We start from the raw sequence: 17,267 nt of genomic DNA on the forward strand, positions 1-17,267 counted from the left end.
AAATTTTTATAATAAGCAGTGTTCTGAATAAAAGCCTCATCCTTGCACTAACAACTTGCAGCAGGAGTTAATCTTCCAGGACAGCAGAGGGCTGTGTTATTAAACTACAAGTGTCTCTTAGCTTACTTAGTGAACTTGAACCTTTCCTTATTCTTCATATGAATATTTTGTGACTGCATAGATAGTTTTTCCCTAAAATGATCAGGTTGCATCATATGAATATAATGACCTGTTTTGACAGTTGTTCTTCACACAGCTTGTACAGTGTAAAGAATTTCCTTGCCAACACAACATTAGCAATGAAACCACAACTAGCCAATTTAACACGAATTATGATTTGACGATCAGGAACCATCATAGCCACTGAACGAAAATTGATCTTCAAGTTTTCAGGAAGTTCTTGCCGTCCAGCATACCCTGGATTCTGGAGAGAAAAAACAGGTGTTGAAGTTGTGTGTACCTTGCACAAACAGAAGAATCAGCAAAGGAGCGGGGCAACTTGGTAGGTAAAAATAATTTGTTGGCTTTAAGTCACATGTCAGAATTAATTGCCAAACAGACTTATCACCATATCTCTACAGATTTTTTTTCCTCTTTTATATCCATGAGATATGAAAACTGTTCCTCCTGAGCATTTCAAATTTGAGTTTGTCTTCTAGCTCCTATTTTTATTGGCTACGCCTGCCTATATCTCTATGGCAATTTTCTGTAATTGTAGCAAAAAGCATACTTTGGGAGCCAGAATTTGGCACGTAGAAACAATCTGAAATTGAGATAACTTGTATTTATGGTGCTTCCTGCATTTGTTAGTTGCACATGCTTGATGTCATTGAAACAAGAGCCTGTAAACTGTGTTTACAGCAATGCTCAATGTTCTCAAACTATCAGAGTTTGTTCTAAGAACTGAATGACATAAGAGTTAGCAAGTACACAACATACCAAGGCAGACCCAATTATTGTACAATCATCTCTGGTATATTAGAAACTTACTGAATACTTACCATAGTAAGAAAGATGCCAAATTCTGGGTTCATTTCTACATTGTCTCCATCAGTAAAAATAAACCTTTTTTTACGTTTCTTCTTACATGTCAGCACAATTGCTATTTGCTGTGCAGCTACTGATAGCACTGGTAAATCAATACGATTGAATTCATCAAAGCAACCCCAGGAGCCAGATTGAGCAAGACCTTCAAAGAGAAAAGCAACTAAGTATATGACCATTATGTTTTTCACCATTTTTTGGTGAAATTCACAAGCCAAAAATTAGGTTACTCTGCCCCAAGGGAGGAAAAAAATAGTGTTTATTTTTTAGAACTGGGAAAGGAACAAAGGGAAGAATTTAAATTCCTTTTCAAGTAAGAATATACAAGTTCCCAAAGTCCTTAAGATTTTCTAGGATACCATCTTTTTGATTTCTTCTCCTTTTCTTATATCTTGAATGTTTTTCTGCCCCTCTTTACTCTCCAAGAAAAATTCCTGCAGTAATTCTATGAAAATGTGACAGGTTGTCAATAGCATATTGCACATATTAAAATTAACAATACATTTGTGGTCACTGGTAAAGAAGCTGGAGGTCAGTCTATACCAGAACTGCATTTTTCCTTAGATCTTTGGGGGAAAACAAAACAAAATCATAGATATAGCAAAAATACAATAATCAAGAACCTCCATTTGATCTCTAATTTAACATCTGACTGACAGGTATCAATTTCAGATGCCTAAAAACATATGCACTTAATTTTAGTGAGCTCTGCCAATTGCTTTTAACATACATAGCACTATCCATGCATTTCCTTCTACTGACTGACCAAAACTTCAATATTTGAATGAGACAAAATACTGAAATCAAAATTCAGCATGTCCCACCAGTTCAGCAATAAATTTCACAGCATTTTCTCTTCATAACTGCAGATCTTCTTGTGACTTTAAGTCATTTTAAATGACTTTATGCATCCTTTCATAAAATGTGTTCTGTTTTCAGACATTTCTATTTCTTGAAGACAGTGTTGCAACTGTATTTTATACTCACAACAAGATGATAATTATTTGCACTTATCAAAACGTTGAAACCGTCTGCCGGTTATATGTGAACCTTGTTTCACAGAGATATCCTCTTATCATTTGAAACTTTCACATAGTTTATAAAATCTTATAATCTCAGAATATGAAGGACTGACTTATAAAGGACTTATAAAGGACTCATGGGGATCAATAAGTAGAAGTCCTGACTCCACAAAGTTGTATCTAAAAGTTAAACCATATATATAAGATAGTCGTCTAAGCACTATTTGGACACTAACAGGCTTGAGACCCCAATGACCTCCTTGGAGAGTTTGTTCCAGGGCTTGACCACACTCTCAGTGAACACCTAACTTGAATTTCACCCAATGCAGCTTCAAGTCATTCTCCCACGTCCTGTTATTAGATACCAGAGAGATCAGCAGCTCCATCTCCACTCCTCCTCATGAGGAAGTTATAAACAGCAATAAGGGTACCCCTCAGTGTCTCTCTCTCAAAGCCAAAAACTAGCATATTCAGATGTTCCTCTTAAGTCACGTCCTCTTGCTCTTTCACCATCTTTTTTGCTGTCATCTGGATACATCCCAGTATTTTTTATGCTGTTGTATTGTTGACTCCAGAACTGCAAAAAGTACTTGAGATGAGGCCACTCCAAAGCTGAGTACAGTGGAACAATCACTTTCTCTGCCCAGTTAATTATACTATGCTTTTTGCACCCCAGAAAACAATTGACTGTTTGGCCAACAGCTTACCTTTAAGTCCACATCTTACCTTTGAAGATCCTCCCAAGTCCTCGGAAATCCATCTGGTCTGAACAGTTGAAGACCACTACGTATTTTCCAAGGCACCGTCCCATATCTTTCACAGTTTCAGTTTTCCCAGTTCCTGCAGGTCCCACAGGTGCTCCACCCATGTTCATGCCCAAAGCTTGAGCCAAAGTGATGTAACATCTAAAAAACAACAATCAATCAGGCTGCATCAGGATTTCCAGTGCCAGAAGAACTTACAAAAGGTCTGATTTAAGGAGAAAAAGGAAGCGATGAAATTGTATTCCTCTAATTACAATTTGGATCAGTAAGAACAAAACCCCTTCACTCAGTCTCTGATGCAGGGAATATTAAGGCTCATTTTATCAGACATAAAGTGAGAGAACAGATAATCCTCAATTATAAGCAATCTGAAAGATCACAAGAAGGGAAGAAAGCAGATACAGAGATGCTGCCTAATCTTAGTTTGAATAGCTTAGATACTGAGTTATTTTATCTGGAGTAATTGTGAAATACATTATACTGGAGGACAATAATGAAAGACATCTAACCTTTCCTTTCTCATTCATCTTTAAAATTTGATCACACAGTGCATCCCATTTTCCTAAATTTAACATCTATGCATAATGCAGCAAAACACCAGCTAATAATTATATACCAAGACCAGCTCTAGAATTTTTTGTATGGAATAATCAAAAGAAAAAAAGAAAAAAAGAAAAAAAAAGAAAAAAGAAAAAGAAAAAAGCAAACTATGTCCTTATTTTGCCAATGATAGGTTATAAAGTATTCTTTGTGCTATTTGAGTTAGACAGGTAGATCTCTCTATTAATAGGGTTGCAATTCTTTCAACATCCTTTTAGATCAAAGATCTCCATACTACTGCAGCTGAATAAAAACTGGTTTCCCTGTTTGTTCTTCCTTAGCTCTTTTCACTACCTTACCTGTAAACACCTACTTTTGTCCTGTATCTCTACATATTTTATCTGTTGGATATATCAGATACTCAGGTATGTTGGCTTCACATACATAAGTATGAAGGTCAGATAATCATGTATGTGGGGACCAATGCAAGTGTGTGGCAGAAAATAAGTTGGAAATTATCGACATTATAGGGCACAGAAACAAAAATATTGAAGCAGTCCATATGAAATTATTGACTTTGACAAGACTATGAAGAATAAACTCTGCAGAGATCAGTGTTTCATCCAACAAAAATTACTAAATTGCTCTTGTGAAAGCTGAGCTTTGGCAGCAAAGAATAAAGGAATAAAATTAGTCTTTTTCACCTGTCTGTAAGAGGTGTTATGACAAGCCTGTCAGTGCAGCCCAAGAATTCGTTCTGGTATGTGAAGCTCACATCAGTGATCTTAATCACCATTTTATCAGAGTCCTCCTTAAAATAAAATCTACATTGCTTCAGCCACTCAAAGTCCGTAGGGCTCTTGATATGCATACAGCACTAAGAAGAGAGGGAAGACAAAACTGTGGCATTAATAGTTAACATTTACTTTCACATTTATATTATGGTATCTGAGTAGTAGATGCAAATGCAGCCCTGAAAACATAATGAAAGGTGTAAAGCTAGTAACAAAAAATAGTGCCGAACGCATCTGGATTTTTACCACAAAAATCGCTAATGTATTATTGCTCAATTGCATACTTAGGCAGAGGAACTTCAGGGTTTAGTGACAAAATTCTAAATACAAATGAACAGTCCATAAGCCTCAAACAAGTGTCATTGCAGTTTTGCCTTAAAATTGCCATTCCTTTTAGTCCTCTCTACCCCTTTATGAGTTGGAAGTACATAATGAGAGATTTGATTTTACAAACTGCTATAAGGATTGTATGTAACCACATGTGTATTGGGAAAAAAAGATATTTCAAAGCAGTGTCATGGTGCTGATACAATCTAAGGAATTCAACAGAGCTGAAAATAAGTCACAGTTACTCTATTGAATATTCAAATGGGATTTTAAAAAATGTCATTCAGTTTGTATCTAAAAACTACATTTCACATAAAATGACTATAACTAGAAACAAATGACTCTACAATGAGAAGATAAATAATGGGCCAAAACTCAGTAATTCTTTTCTTGGACAGCCTAATTTCAGTATGAGGTCCAGGACCTCCTAGAGGTAAAAGAATATGCCAGCTTTAAGTTTGATTAAGCTAAATGCTTTAATTTGCCTTATTTTAGCATCCTGTGTCAGCATGAGAAGGTATAAAGTGTATAAAGAAATCCCTAAGTAATAATTAGGCATGCTATTGCAACTAGAACAGAGAGGATATCAGCTTCAATTGGCTTCAAACTTTTTCCTGTACTATAACTATATTTATTTTATTTACTTGTTAGAAATCCATAATGCAATCCAGAAAAAGGACAATGACTTGCAACAAAATATGCGAGGAAAAGGAAGTCCCTAACTGATCACGCAAAAGAGGCGTATAACTTAGTGAACCAACATGGAATGTTACAAAATTCTGCTACTGCTGGGGAGAGGAAAACCCACTGAATTACTTAAAAGGAAACTAAGGCATGGTTGAAACAACATAAGCATTTTTATAATATTCCAGGACACAAAATCATTACAGTCATGTTTTCCTTATGAGGCAGGAGTTCATAGGTATTATATTTTCATATCATTTCACATTGTTTTATGTGGAAAACCTCTCATAATTAATTGTTAATTTTTTTAAGACTTACAAGGCCATCAAAAATGTCCCTCTGATGTACATGGATAGTGATTAATGTCTCGTATTTAACTCGCTCAACTGGACTGAGGTCTTTCGTTGTTATATCTATCAGCATGTTCAGAAGATCCAGGAAAAACTGGTTTGTCTTGCGCATAACCTTTTTATCCTGCTTGGCAAGAGTCAAAGCTTCTTCTGAGTCTCTTGTCCAAATCATTTGGATCCCCAATAACCCGACCTTAGGAAACATGGAAGTATATGCTTCATAACCTTTTCTCTTTCACCTAAAATCTACATTCACAGACACAGAAAAAACTAAACAAAAGGTTCTCCTACAATATGTATACAATTACTTTCCATGCATTTATACAGAGGTCATGTTTCGTGTGTCCCAACTGCACTCATAAATGCACAGTTAAGCCTGTACTTCAGTCTTGTAGATACTGCCTGCAGTGCATTGCTTATACAACTGCTCAGTATGATTTACAGTATATATAAAAAATACTATACGTAACAAATATACTTTATATAAGTAATAACTAACCAGTGAATAATTACTACTTCAATTTGAAATATTTTTCTAGTAATTTACAAATTCTTTATTACATCTCCAATAACATTCTTGATCACAAATGAAGCTTCTACTAAAAAAATAATTTTCCCTCAACACTACCCTCTGTTTCAAATCTTTAGCAATACATACATTATACTGAATATATGAACAAATACACAATTTTACTACTTTCCGTCCAATAGTTAATTATTAGGCTTATAAAGAAATAGTGTTAACTTCATTACATTAATTTATTGCATTCAGCATACCTTTTTAAACTTACCCTAAATTTACTTTAGGGTAAGTTACCTTCTTTTGGTTTCAGCTATGTGAAGCTGAAACTTAAAAGACTGAGATGATTCAAATAAAATTAAAGCTAGTTTTCTATTTAACACTGGCTGCAACTTTGAATGCAAAGACAAGAAAAAAAGCTTGATACATATCTGTGAATAATTCTTCATTCATTTAAAAATTATATTACCTGGGCTGGATAAGTAGAAAGAAATTCAGTAATCTGGAAACTTGTTTCCTGGATATCCATAGCTGCCTGGCGAATAATTTGATGCAGTGATAGCTGGGATTCCTTCAACAGAGAGCTGAGCCAAACTTCCACATTGCCTTCAGCCATTACAGGTCTAGTCAGCTCTACAGTCTCACCCTCTCGTGAGCTAATTGACAATATACGATCATATATCTAATAAAAGCAAAAATATCTCGTGTTTATAGAGATGTCATTTATTTTTACAATAATTCGTATTTTTCTGCAATCACTCCATTACACTGATTTAAGTAACTAATAAATTATATCCACTTGTTTAATGAAACATAAAAACTGTTAAATCATTACTTTGCTATGCAGAAAGGCTTTAAACAAAACAATGTCATGAAAAAGGAGACAAACCCTAATATATTGACAATTTGACAATTGACAATATATTGACAATATATTAAATCTCACTAATGTTTCAATGGCAATCCTGTGCCACGTGCTCTAGGGTGACCCTGCTTGAGCAGGGAGTTGGGGAGTGGGGATGACCCACTGTGGTCCCTTCCAACCTGACCCATTCCATGATTCTGTGACAAGATCCACTTTCCTGTCACAATAAAGGGAACCCTCCCCAATTACTGGTGGGTTAACAGCCTAACAAAATTTACAGCCTCAGAATCAAAAAATAATGCAAACATAAAAGTTAAGGAATGTGGACAATCAAAGGAATTTCAAAAGCATGGGGAGGTAATTAGTTTCTAAGAAAATGCACACATAAGAAAAAAATGTTGTCATCTGTTCTTCTAAAAGGTATAAGAAAAGTGTACTTCAAACACTTTGTCTGAAGGCATAGTAAGGACAGCTCAGGAACAGAAGAAACAGTAGATACACTTTTCTTACAATCAAAAAATGAATGGAAATATACAAATACAGGCAATTTAAAGATACAAATAAGCTCATAGAGGCTGAAAAGCTTATTTGAGAGGGAGCCACAGAAAAAAGTTCAGTACGTGGGTAGATTTTCCTGAAATTTAAGCACTGGTGCAAATTTTTGCTTTGCTATTCTACATGAAGTTTTACAATGTCATAAATGAGGATATGAAACAAGTCTTAAATGAAGAAAGTGTATTCAGCATCAACAGTTGGTGAATAAGGTAAAACAGTAGAATGCCTTATGCAACCAAGTAGCTCTCTAATTTAGCAAGTATAACACATTGTCATTGTGAAGGAATGTAACACTGAGGTGTGAGCAGTACATACCTTTTCATGGAACCTGACAGTTTTAATGTTGTCAAACACGTTCAGCAGATGTGACTGTATATTGTGAGAGTTGGATGCCTGGCCAAGAATTTCTAAGAGAGCAGGATCTGACACAAAGAAGAATCGTGGAAATAGTAGGCGCTTTTTCTCCAGGTACCTGCATTTTTTAAAAATTAGTAGAGAAACCAGGAGGGTGTAGATGGTGAGTGATTTGGGTTAATTGATACATTCCTTCCTCTTTAAAAGTGGTATTTCTCACAATTTATTATACCATTTTTAGCTGTAGCAGTGACAATTTTTATCCATCATACATTCATGTTAAGCATCTGCTTTAAAGCTACTCTCTTGGTATCAGAAACCATTTCCTGGAAAATTTTTATTATTTGCTATAATCTAAACAGCAGTAAAAAGAAAAGAAACTAAACTGAAATAAAATATTTTTACATTAACTCTTTTACTTGCTATTTACATCTCTCAAGCTGAATGTCTGCCAGATCTGTGAAAAGTGTGAATGGGACACGCAAATCTAGACAGCCTTTTGGATTGAAACTCAGCTGAAGCCAGCTTTGGTTTCAACAGAGATAGACAGTGAGTGACACCTTACCCACAAATCAAATACTTATCCATGAATTGGTAGAAATTCCTTTGGAGGTTTTGTATTATCCTGCTACCTTGTTTGCTCAGTTCAACTGAATTCATAGTAGAATAAGAACATGATCTTTTCAAAGTTCATGGGACAGTACTTGAGCAATTGCTCTTTCCCTAGTTACACAACGCACAACCACCTGGCCAAGAATGTGGTCTTATAGTAATCTTACCCTGTGAGTGATTTCTGACAGATTTCAAGCTGTTCCAGTAAACGTGGCAATAACTGTCCCATGATTTCATCTCCAACACAGCACTGAACAACATTGGGTGTTTCATGAGCCCGGGTCATGATCCTTACCCAGGATTTATCAATGTTAGAGAAACGCTTTGCTTCCTGTTGAAACATGACAGCGAATGTGGAATGGAAGAAATGGAGGAAGGAAGAGAGAAGAGGGAAAAGGGACCTGCTTCCAGAAACAGCATCCAGTAATCTCAACAGCAATCTTCTCACTAGTGATCATATGTCTTCTAGAAATTTTTCAGCTTAGACACAGTTCTTTCTGCTTACACAATAGAGCTTATTTTACACTTGGCTGTCAAGCCTGCTATGTACTTTCTCTTACATTTCTAGAGTAAAAGAAAATTCATTATACTTGAATTGAAGCTTCAAATGTGAAGATTTTTTTCTAAAGCTAAAGTTCATTTTTAATTTGAAAACCGTGCAGGAAAGCTTAAGATAAGGATTACTAGGTACTAGTGTGCTAGTTGTACGTACTACTAGACAAACCTACTACTAGGCAAAATGTTTAAATACATATTAGTTAACAGCTTTACAATCTAGAAATCAAAAGACCAAACAGATCACACAATTTTATTTTTCTTTCTCACACCATGCCCTCCATTGACACTGCTTACCTAATTTCCTAGCAAGACCAGTTTTGTTAAATATTAAAAGAAATCAGGTTTACATTACTGCATCAATTATGACATCACACTTAAGTTTTATTCTTAAAATGTAGAAAAGCAAACTGAAAAAAAGGCATGTCTAGAAACCTTTGGGAGCTGCCTTGCAATATCTCCACCAATAAAAACAGCTTCTAAATAAATCCACAAATTCTGCACAGTCAGCCAGTTCTCAATTATATCCGTTGTGTTGGAAAGATAGTGCACCCATTTCTGAATCTGTGTTTTGAATGGTGTATTGTATCTACATTTAAAAAAAAAGAAAGGAAAAAAAAAGAAAAAAAAAAGAAAAAGAGAGGCATTTCTTTATTTCAAAAAGAAAACAAGACTCTTGAAAAGCAACATATAAGTCACAGGATGAGCACTAGTTCTTATGCTTAAAATTTTTCAAGTGAAAGTATAAAAACTTAATTCAGCTAGTTGGGAGCTCTAGATCAAATCAGCTCCAACTTGCTGCTGCATACACAAGGTGCATAACATGGCTCTGATCCAACAGAAGTAGGATGGGAGCAAGGTTTCAGTTTCACTCTAAGGTAAAGGGACTACTCAATATCTTGAAAGCTGTAAACTCACAGAGTTCCTCAACTCTCCTAAACTCCTGTTTTAGAGCATCTGCCTGATGCTCATGTTCTGTGTCCCTTATTTTATCTGTGTGTTTTGGCATGTGAAACCAGACAAACTGAAGCTGACTTTAACTGGGATTTTCAGCACCTTCAGCATGAGGCAATGACCTACCACAGGGGCAGAATAGCAGTGCCTGTAATGCCTATAGTATGCCTGCCATAGGGAGGCAGTGTTCTTTCTTATGTCCCCACTTTCTTGCATCAGTGAAAACTTTCCAGTTGTTTATTCAGGAAATCTGAGCTGCAGCTCCATGTTTTCAAAAGATCTTATTGGGGAGATACACTAGATACAATAAGAACTAGCCCATGAACAGTTCAAGGACAAGCAAGCTCTTAGGTTTTATCTAGATGTTTATTTACCCTCCTTTCTGTGAAAGATTTGTTCACTAAAACAAAGCCTTCTGCTAATATTTTTCTCTCTCCTCCCATTACCTCCCTCCCTTTCCTTTTACCTGTTACTCATAAGAGAACCAAGAATCATCAAGCTGTCCTCCAGGGTAGCAATTGTTTCTGACGTGCTGTCACCTCTTAAAAGAAGTTCCCCACGAGTTTTAAAGTTTGCGAAGATAAACATCTTGTTATCCCATTCAGCTATCACTTGTTTTAACTTCTGCTCAATGTCTCTCTCCTTCACAGCACTTATGCAGATAACCTTTTAAATAAACAGGAAGTCAAAACAAGCTATGAATCCTTCAAGCCCCTGATATACAAAGCTAGCTCTTATTTCCTTTAACATTGGGTAACATTAGCCTCATGAGCAACTGTTTAGTGGAAAGGTCTACAGATATACAAAAATCATAGCTAACAATCTGTATACCACATCACAATTTAATCAGCTCTGGGGGAAATAAAATAATAACAGAGTGATTACTTTTCATATGTTTAATGTCACAAAGCAAGGTACCCTCACAAATTAACTCCTGGGCCAAATGGCATGATTTTAAAAAAAAGCTTAATGACACAATGTATTTGTGTCATTATTTTATACAAAAACCTGAAGTCATAGTCCATTTCTTTATTCCTTCTACAGAAATATTTTGATTTCCCTCTTGCTACTGTTGCTCCTGTACTATACAAGCAGATTGCTGGTTTCATGTATCCATATTTCTTTCCTCATAATACCTCTATCTCGTCTTTGTATCTTAATAGCGGAACTTCCATTATATTCCTCAGTTTGAATGTTTCACTCTCCACGTCAAATCTGTGTTCAGTAAGATCCGTAATCTGCTTCCAGTGCCGAGGCATCATTGCCTTACTTGACATGTGCTCAAGCAATGGGCAACATTCACTGAAGTCCTCTATGATCTTCTTTAGGTCAAGAAAAGGCTGCCATTCCTTTACAGCACGAGGGAGCTTACGGCACCTACATTGAGATAAAGCCAGCTTTTCCCAAATGTTTCAAATACTCTTTCTTTAAAGCCACAATATATGGCTTTAACAGCAGAACACATTCCTTCCAAAGTCAGGTTACCTATCACTTGGAGCTTCTGTATGTGCTTCTCCAGGTAAGAAAATCTGTTTCCAGTCTATTTCAATGGCTGATAGCTAGGTAGGCACCTACAGCCTCCCCTTAAGGACTGTAGCTTCAGAATTTTAATAACTGTGCAAGCAATCTTCAAAACTAGTTGAAATGTTCTATATCTTAATTTCACATTTTGGTGAGCCTGATGGTGTGCCCTGCTCTGAGCTCTAGAAAAACTCTGATCCTCAGGGTTTAATTCTTTACATTTTTTGATTCCCAGTTTGATGAAAAGTTCAGCTTCTATGCATGCAATATAACCCATTTTGTAGAGAAACTATTCGGCAATTCACTAACTTGCCTGTGACATCTAACATAAATCTGTCTCTAGCATAATACTACAACAAAAAGGTGAATTTTTCCTTCATGGACAAAATAAACAACATTTTTAACATATATTCCAAGCTTATTAAAAAAAGCCAAGAATCTGTCTAAGGAACAATAATGCTCAGCATCTAGAATCCAAATTTTACTTGGTTTTATGATGTTGGTAATGAATATATTTTTCAATTTAAATTCACATTTTTCATGTGTCAATAAATAAATACATTCTCACGTATGATTATTGATGCTAATCAATTATATTCAAGAAATACTTTTGGCAACTTTAACATGTCACAGTTTCTCACCTGTTCTGAAATTCCACAAGTTCACTGTTAATTTTTTCAATGTCTAATTCTGACCAAAGGATATCATAGTAGCCACTGATTGTGTCAATGACACTGTTATATAGATTATAGAGTTTCTGCAGCAGATTCAGTTGCTTCTTTATTTCAAGCAGTTGAGGGCACTGAGTAACTGGCAAACCAAAAAGATCTTCTCCACCTGTACAAGTAATATATTTCCGAAAGAGATTATCACATCGATTCTAAAAAAGAAAATGAAAAAAGTTAAATAAAATAACTAAATAATAATAAATAAATAAAGATTTAATACAAATAACTAAATATTCAATATCTGAAGTGATGATTAGAGCTGAATTAGACTAAAATCTAGGAACTAATAGAACAAGATAGAGAGATAGTAACAGCTTACATTGTCAACAGTTTTGTCAACAATTTTCTTGAGAAAAGTAACTTTTAGCTAGCTTAGAGGCACATCTTTAGAAGCTGACAGGAGAGTCATTTACTTCATGTGGCACAGTGACAGAACAATAAATGCTAAGATTGCCCTTGAAAGGGTTGAAGCATGACACACAAAGCAAAAAAAAAAAGGCGGATACAGCAATTTCTATCTCTTCAGGTATGCTGTTCATACATTTATTGACTGTTGAAGGAAGAATTACTACCATTAAAGCTGCAAAGAAAAACATAATTTAATTGTCAATTGCAATATATTTCAGGGAACATAGTAGGAAGTCAAATGAATAGCAGTATGGTAAAAGGAACAGCATTAGAAGTTGTTATTGCAGGAATAGATATTAATAATGATACAAAGACAGACTTCAGCCAAAAAAATGAACACAAAAATGAACACAAGAATAGCCTATAATCATACTTGTGGGAAGACTCTCATTAGGATATTGTATCTAGTAATCATTACTCATTATCTATGCAGCCTTTCTGTTAATTCCCCAAAAAAATTTAGACTTAAACATGATTCCTCGCAAATGCATAGAAAAATTCCAATTTAGCTTTAACTAAGACAAAACCGACTTAGCCAAATCAGTAACCCTATCTATCAAAGAAAGTTAATTCAACTAGTGAGATTCCTTCTCAGAACCTTTAGGTGTTAGCTCACTTGTAGGAAGTATTAAGTTATGTCTTAGAATTAATAGTACCTGGAACATAGTAAGCCTGTCACTGGCTTCCTGAGGTGTTAAACCAATCTCCATTGGCCCATTCTAAAAGGGAAAAAAAAAAAAAAGAAAAAATTAAAAAAAGACATTAATTTAGAAGGTGAGAATAACCACAACTGATTTCTAATGAGCATTTTCTAAATGCTAACCTCAAACACTTTTGCAGCCCCCAGATGCCCTCCCCAGATCAGATAACAACCAAACCAAGAGATGGCAGTTAACCTACTAGAACAAACACTTTCTTTAAAAGGATTAAAAAAAAATTCAAAGAAGGTAACTAATTGTATTTGTAATGCAGAATTTTTTCATTACACTGTAAAAGCTAGGAAATCATAGCTCATTTTTTGAGTAAAAGTCAGCATTACTTAAAAGATGATACAAGATTAGTTCAGCTTCATTCATGTATATTCTAATGAAAAAGAATGTGAGAGTTTAAGTCACTTGTACATATACACAGCATCAGAAAACTCTTCTGGCTAAAATAATTTATCATTAATCCCGGCTTTCATATTTGCTCATAGTAACTAGGTGTTTTTCAAAAACCTTAAATATGTTAATTAATTATCTTAATTTTTAAGAACTGATTACCAGTACTACTTATGTCAGTCATATATAAAACATTAACCAAACCTGCCCTGCACTGACACTCAAACACTTAACAAGAACAAACCTATTTAACAGTAAAGATCCATCCCATTAAGTAGTCAAACCCAAAAACCTTTCCATGATCCCACTGCTCCTTAAAAATTTCTCTAATACAATAAAGTAGAAACACGTGCCTGATCATAATCAGAAAAGAACAGTGCACAGTCTTCAGTAAAAGTCTTCACAGCACTAATAAGCTCTCCTCTGAAGTTTGGCTGCAAAGCAACGAGCTCATTCTGCACTTCATTTGCACGGATTAGCAGTTTTTCCCAAGTGTAGTGCAACGTGTCCACCTTCTCTGTCTCTTCCTTGGCAACAAGTAGACCATATTTGTTCAACATAACATAGGATTCCTGACAGAAATTTGGATTAAGATACATAAAATGGTAACTTCAGTTAACTTTGTAAACATATATGTATGCTAACACTTTAAATTTTTAAGAATAGAGAATGATTTGCTAGAAAAAGAAATCCTGTTCTTGCATAGCCATTATCAAAATCTGGCAAACCAATACCAAACTGGAAGAAACACCTGAATATTTTTTTCTCAGAGAATTGATTTCCACTTGCACTACTAACATATTTTCAGTCCACATACTGAAAATCCTTAGTGAATTTTCACTAAAACACAACTGAAATTCACTTTCTATAAATCAGCATAGGGTAGGGTAGCAATGAACCTGTGGCATAACAGTTTCATTTGAAAATTTTTGTATGAAGTGAAATTATTTCCATTCGTGCTTTCCAGTTTGATCAAATTGTAGCCAAATTGCAAAAATGGAAATGTACTATCTGCCTACTACAAAACTATGTGTAAAATACACCAATCTCCCTTTCAAAAACCTGAAGCATCACTTCTTGTGCCTAGTGACTCAAGGCTTCTGCTTGCAGTATTGGAAGCTTATAATGAAATTATGGGCAATCAGGAATCATGAATATGTCTTAAAAAAAGAATCCTACTGAAAAATCAATGGTGCATTTTGCCATATTACAGCATTCTTAAATAAATACTCTGGTCAGAATGCAGAGAAACAGTTACCATCTGTTTTTAAGTCTGCATTTGTCAGATGTTCAGGGAATGCATTCTATCACATTAACCTATTTTAGGAAGCCCATTGTTTTTGTTTATTTTAACCTATATAGATGATAAAAGCAATCAATCTCATATAGTCTGCTTGATATTAGCTTTTTACTCCTCTTCAGGCTTAGCTAAAAAAAAATAGCAATCTCATTCCTTTTCATACACAGACTTCTTCCACAAACTATCAAAAGATTTCTTGCATTAAATACCTCTGTTCTCATCTTCCTCTTACCTGCATCACTCAATTTCTGCACTGTTCACTAAACCACCTCTCACCTCAGCAAATTTACATTTGCCTAAATCAGAATTTCACACAAAAAGGTTTACAGGAACACAACAGGCCTGTCACTCAACATTCAACACATATTTATTCATACATTTTCAAAGTTCACTGTTAAGCTTTAACCCAGAAAACAACTGCTCTCTTGAAACAGTACCCATACATGCAACATTCCCACTAGCTACCTCAATGGGGCCAATCTGAGAGTCAATAGACATCTGTAGTTCTCTGATTTCTTTTAAAGCTGACATGACTGTTCTGATATCATCCAGGTCCGTGATATTACGATTTAACTTCTTGCCAGTTTCCTCTATAAAAGTCAAAATTGCTTCCATCTGTGTTCTGTACTTCTTATTGCAATGACACCCCAGCAAAGTCATCCAGGCTCTGGTTTCTGATCTCAGTGCTAGCTTCAGATCAGCTAAAAGTATTGAACAATTAATCAATATTAGATATTATAGATATTTTTAAAGATGTACTTTCAATCTTTTTTATTACATGTGTTCTCTTTGGTGCCAGTTCTGGTTTTTCAGTCTAACCCTTCACACACAGAGATGATGAAATCACATGGGCACCTTGAATTGGTTTATAAAATTGTTTGCAATTCACAATAGCTTTCCTCCTATTCTTCTCAGAATTTATCATCTTTTCTACTGGTAAGATCATGTAAAAATTTTGAAAAATTAATAGGTATTAGATATCATAGATATTTATAGGATATGCCTATTGGAAAGATGGAGACTGTCATTTTTTTCACTTATCATTATACAAACTTCTGTCCTATTTATCACTAATGAATTGGTTAATATTCTCATCTAAATCTAAAATCTTTTCAAAAATTAATCTTTAAAAAATAATGTGGAGAGGAAATTAGGAGTCTAATTATGAAAGCTGAGGAAACAAAGTTTGATGATAGCATTGGTGGAATTGTTAGATAGAAGGGGGTTCAGCTGTCTCACTGAATGCAGCCAGGCAAGGAGAAAAGCAACAAAAACTTATCATCTTTCTCCTGTGAAATATGTACCTCTGGAATCAGTGACAGAAGGATGGGAAACATCTACCATCCACCCCATAAGTGCGCAGAAGTATCCACGTGAGCTAATAAACCCCAGCTGAGCCCCACAGATATTCCTGTGTTAGTGTTTTGTTTGCATGCATTTATAGCCAAAACAGCAAACAGCCCTTCTCTCTCCCTTTCTCCTTTCCATTTTAATCCAGTTCACCCATCCAAAACTGTCACATCTCTCCTTCCTACTGGTGTCAGAAAGCACATGTCTCTGGGAGAAGCTGAACTCTACCAGTGTACAGTGCAATAGCTCCCACGCAGATGTATTCAGGCTCAGAATTGATTTTCAGGTCCAGGTCTTGGAAATGCAGAATTTCAGATTCAAATTCAGAGAGTAATGGGTTTCCCACCATTAATTTATCAATGGTTTCCTCCTTGTCCCTCTGCCATATTTGGTGGTAACAACTAAAACTTTCCAAAGCTGTAAGAACTTCCTGAAAGACATTTACAAGTTCAAAGAAAGATTTTCAGCATCACTTTTATAGCATGTATGTAATTTCTTAGCAGCTGCTCATTAGAGTACACTACAAACTCTATAGTGGTGCAGGTTGAATCACCTCACTAAACAAAGGGTTGCTGGTAAATTTATGCTAAACCAAGTTCCATTACTGATCACACATCGTGCCAAAAACTCCATGTTAATCACATCCAATTTGTCAGATTAGTTTAAACATTTGCCAATTAAGTAAATCTTCAGTCAATAAAATCATTAGAATCAGTGGGAAGTAAAGTTCAAAACTAGAACACAGTACACTTGTCCTTCCCTGCCATGTCTTGGGCTAGAAACTAAAGCCTGAGCTCCAGAGCCCAACATAACAAGAAAAATTCATTCTGAAATAATGAAGCTATGAGACAAATTTTTTTTATCATTAATTTCAATGCTCAATTGAGGTCTTTTTGATTTGAATATCACTTAACAAGCGT

At 35.2% G+C, this 17,267-nt stretch overlaps 1 protein-coding gene across 2 annotated transcripts in view; it reads right to left on the minus strand.

Moving 5' to 3' along the window:
* DNAH5 (dynein axonemal heavy chain 5) overlaps nt 1-17,267 on the minus strand; it is a 140,808-nt gene that overhangs the window by 66,916 nt on the left and 56,625 nt on the right. For both annotated transcript variants that reach the window (XM_063400146.1, XM_063400135.1), the window contains exons 23-38: nt 16,576-16,777; nt 15,463-15,698; nt 14,051-14,269; nt 13,254-13,316; nt 12,103-12,341; nt 11,077-11,317; nt 10,407-10,606; nt 9,422-9,575; nt 8,599-8,762; nt 7,781-7,937; nt 6,515-6,727; nt 5,494-5,718; nt 4,075-4,247; nt 2,793-2,971; nt 1,002-1,189; nt 230-424 (exon numbers count right to left, since the gene is read on the minus strand). In XM_063400146.1, coding sequence (XP_063256216.1) covers nt 230-424; nt 1,002-1,189; nt 2,793-2,971; nt 4,075-4,247; nt 5,494-5,718; nt 6,515-6,727; nt 7,781-7,937; nt 8,599-8,762; nt 9,422-9,575; nt 10,407-10,606; nt 11,077-11,317; nt 12,103-12,341; nt 13,254-13,316; nt 14,051-14,269; nt 15,463-15,698; nt 16,576-16,777 — 3,048 coding nt within the window. The remainder of the gene's footprint in view (nt 1-229; nt 425-1,001; nt 1,190-2,792; nt 2,972-4,074; nt 4,248-5,493; nt 5,719-6,514; nt 6,728-7,780; nt 7,938-8,598; nt 8,763-9,421; nt 9,576-10,406; nt 10,607-11,076; nt 11,318-12,102; nt 12,342-13,253; nt 13,317-14,050; nt 14,270-15,462; nt 15,699-16,575; nt 16,778-17,267) is intronic.

Source organism: Prinia subflava, chromosome 1, assembly GCF_021018805.1.
Source record: "Prinia subflava isolate CZ2003 ecotype Zambia chromosome 1, Cam_Psub_1.2, whole genome shotgun sequence".
In the NCBI taxonomy this organism is placed as follows: Eukaryota; Metazoa; Chordata; class Aves; order Passeriformes; family Cisticolidae; genus Prinia; species Prinia subflava.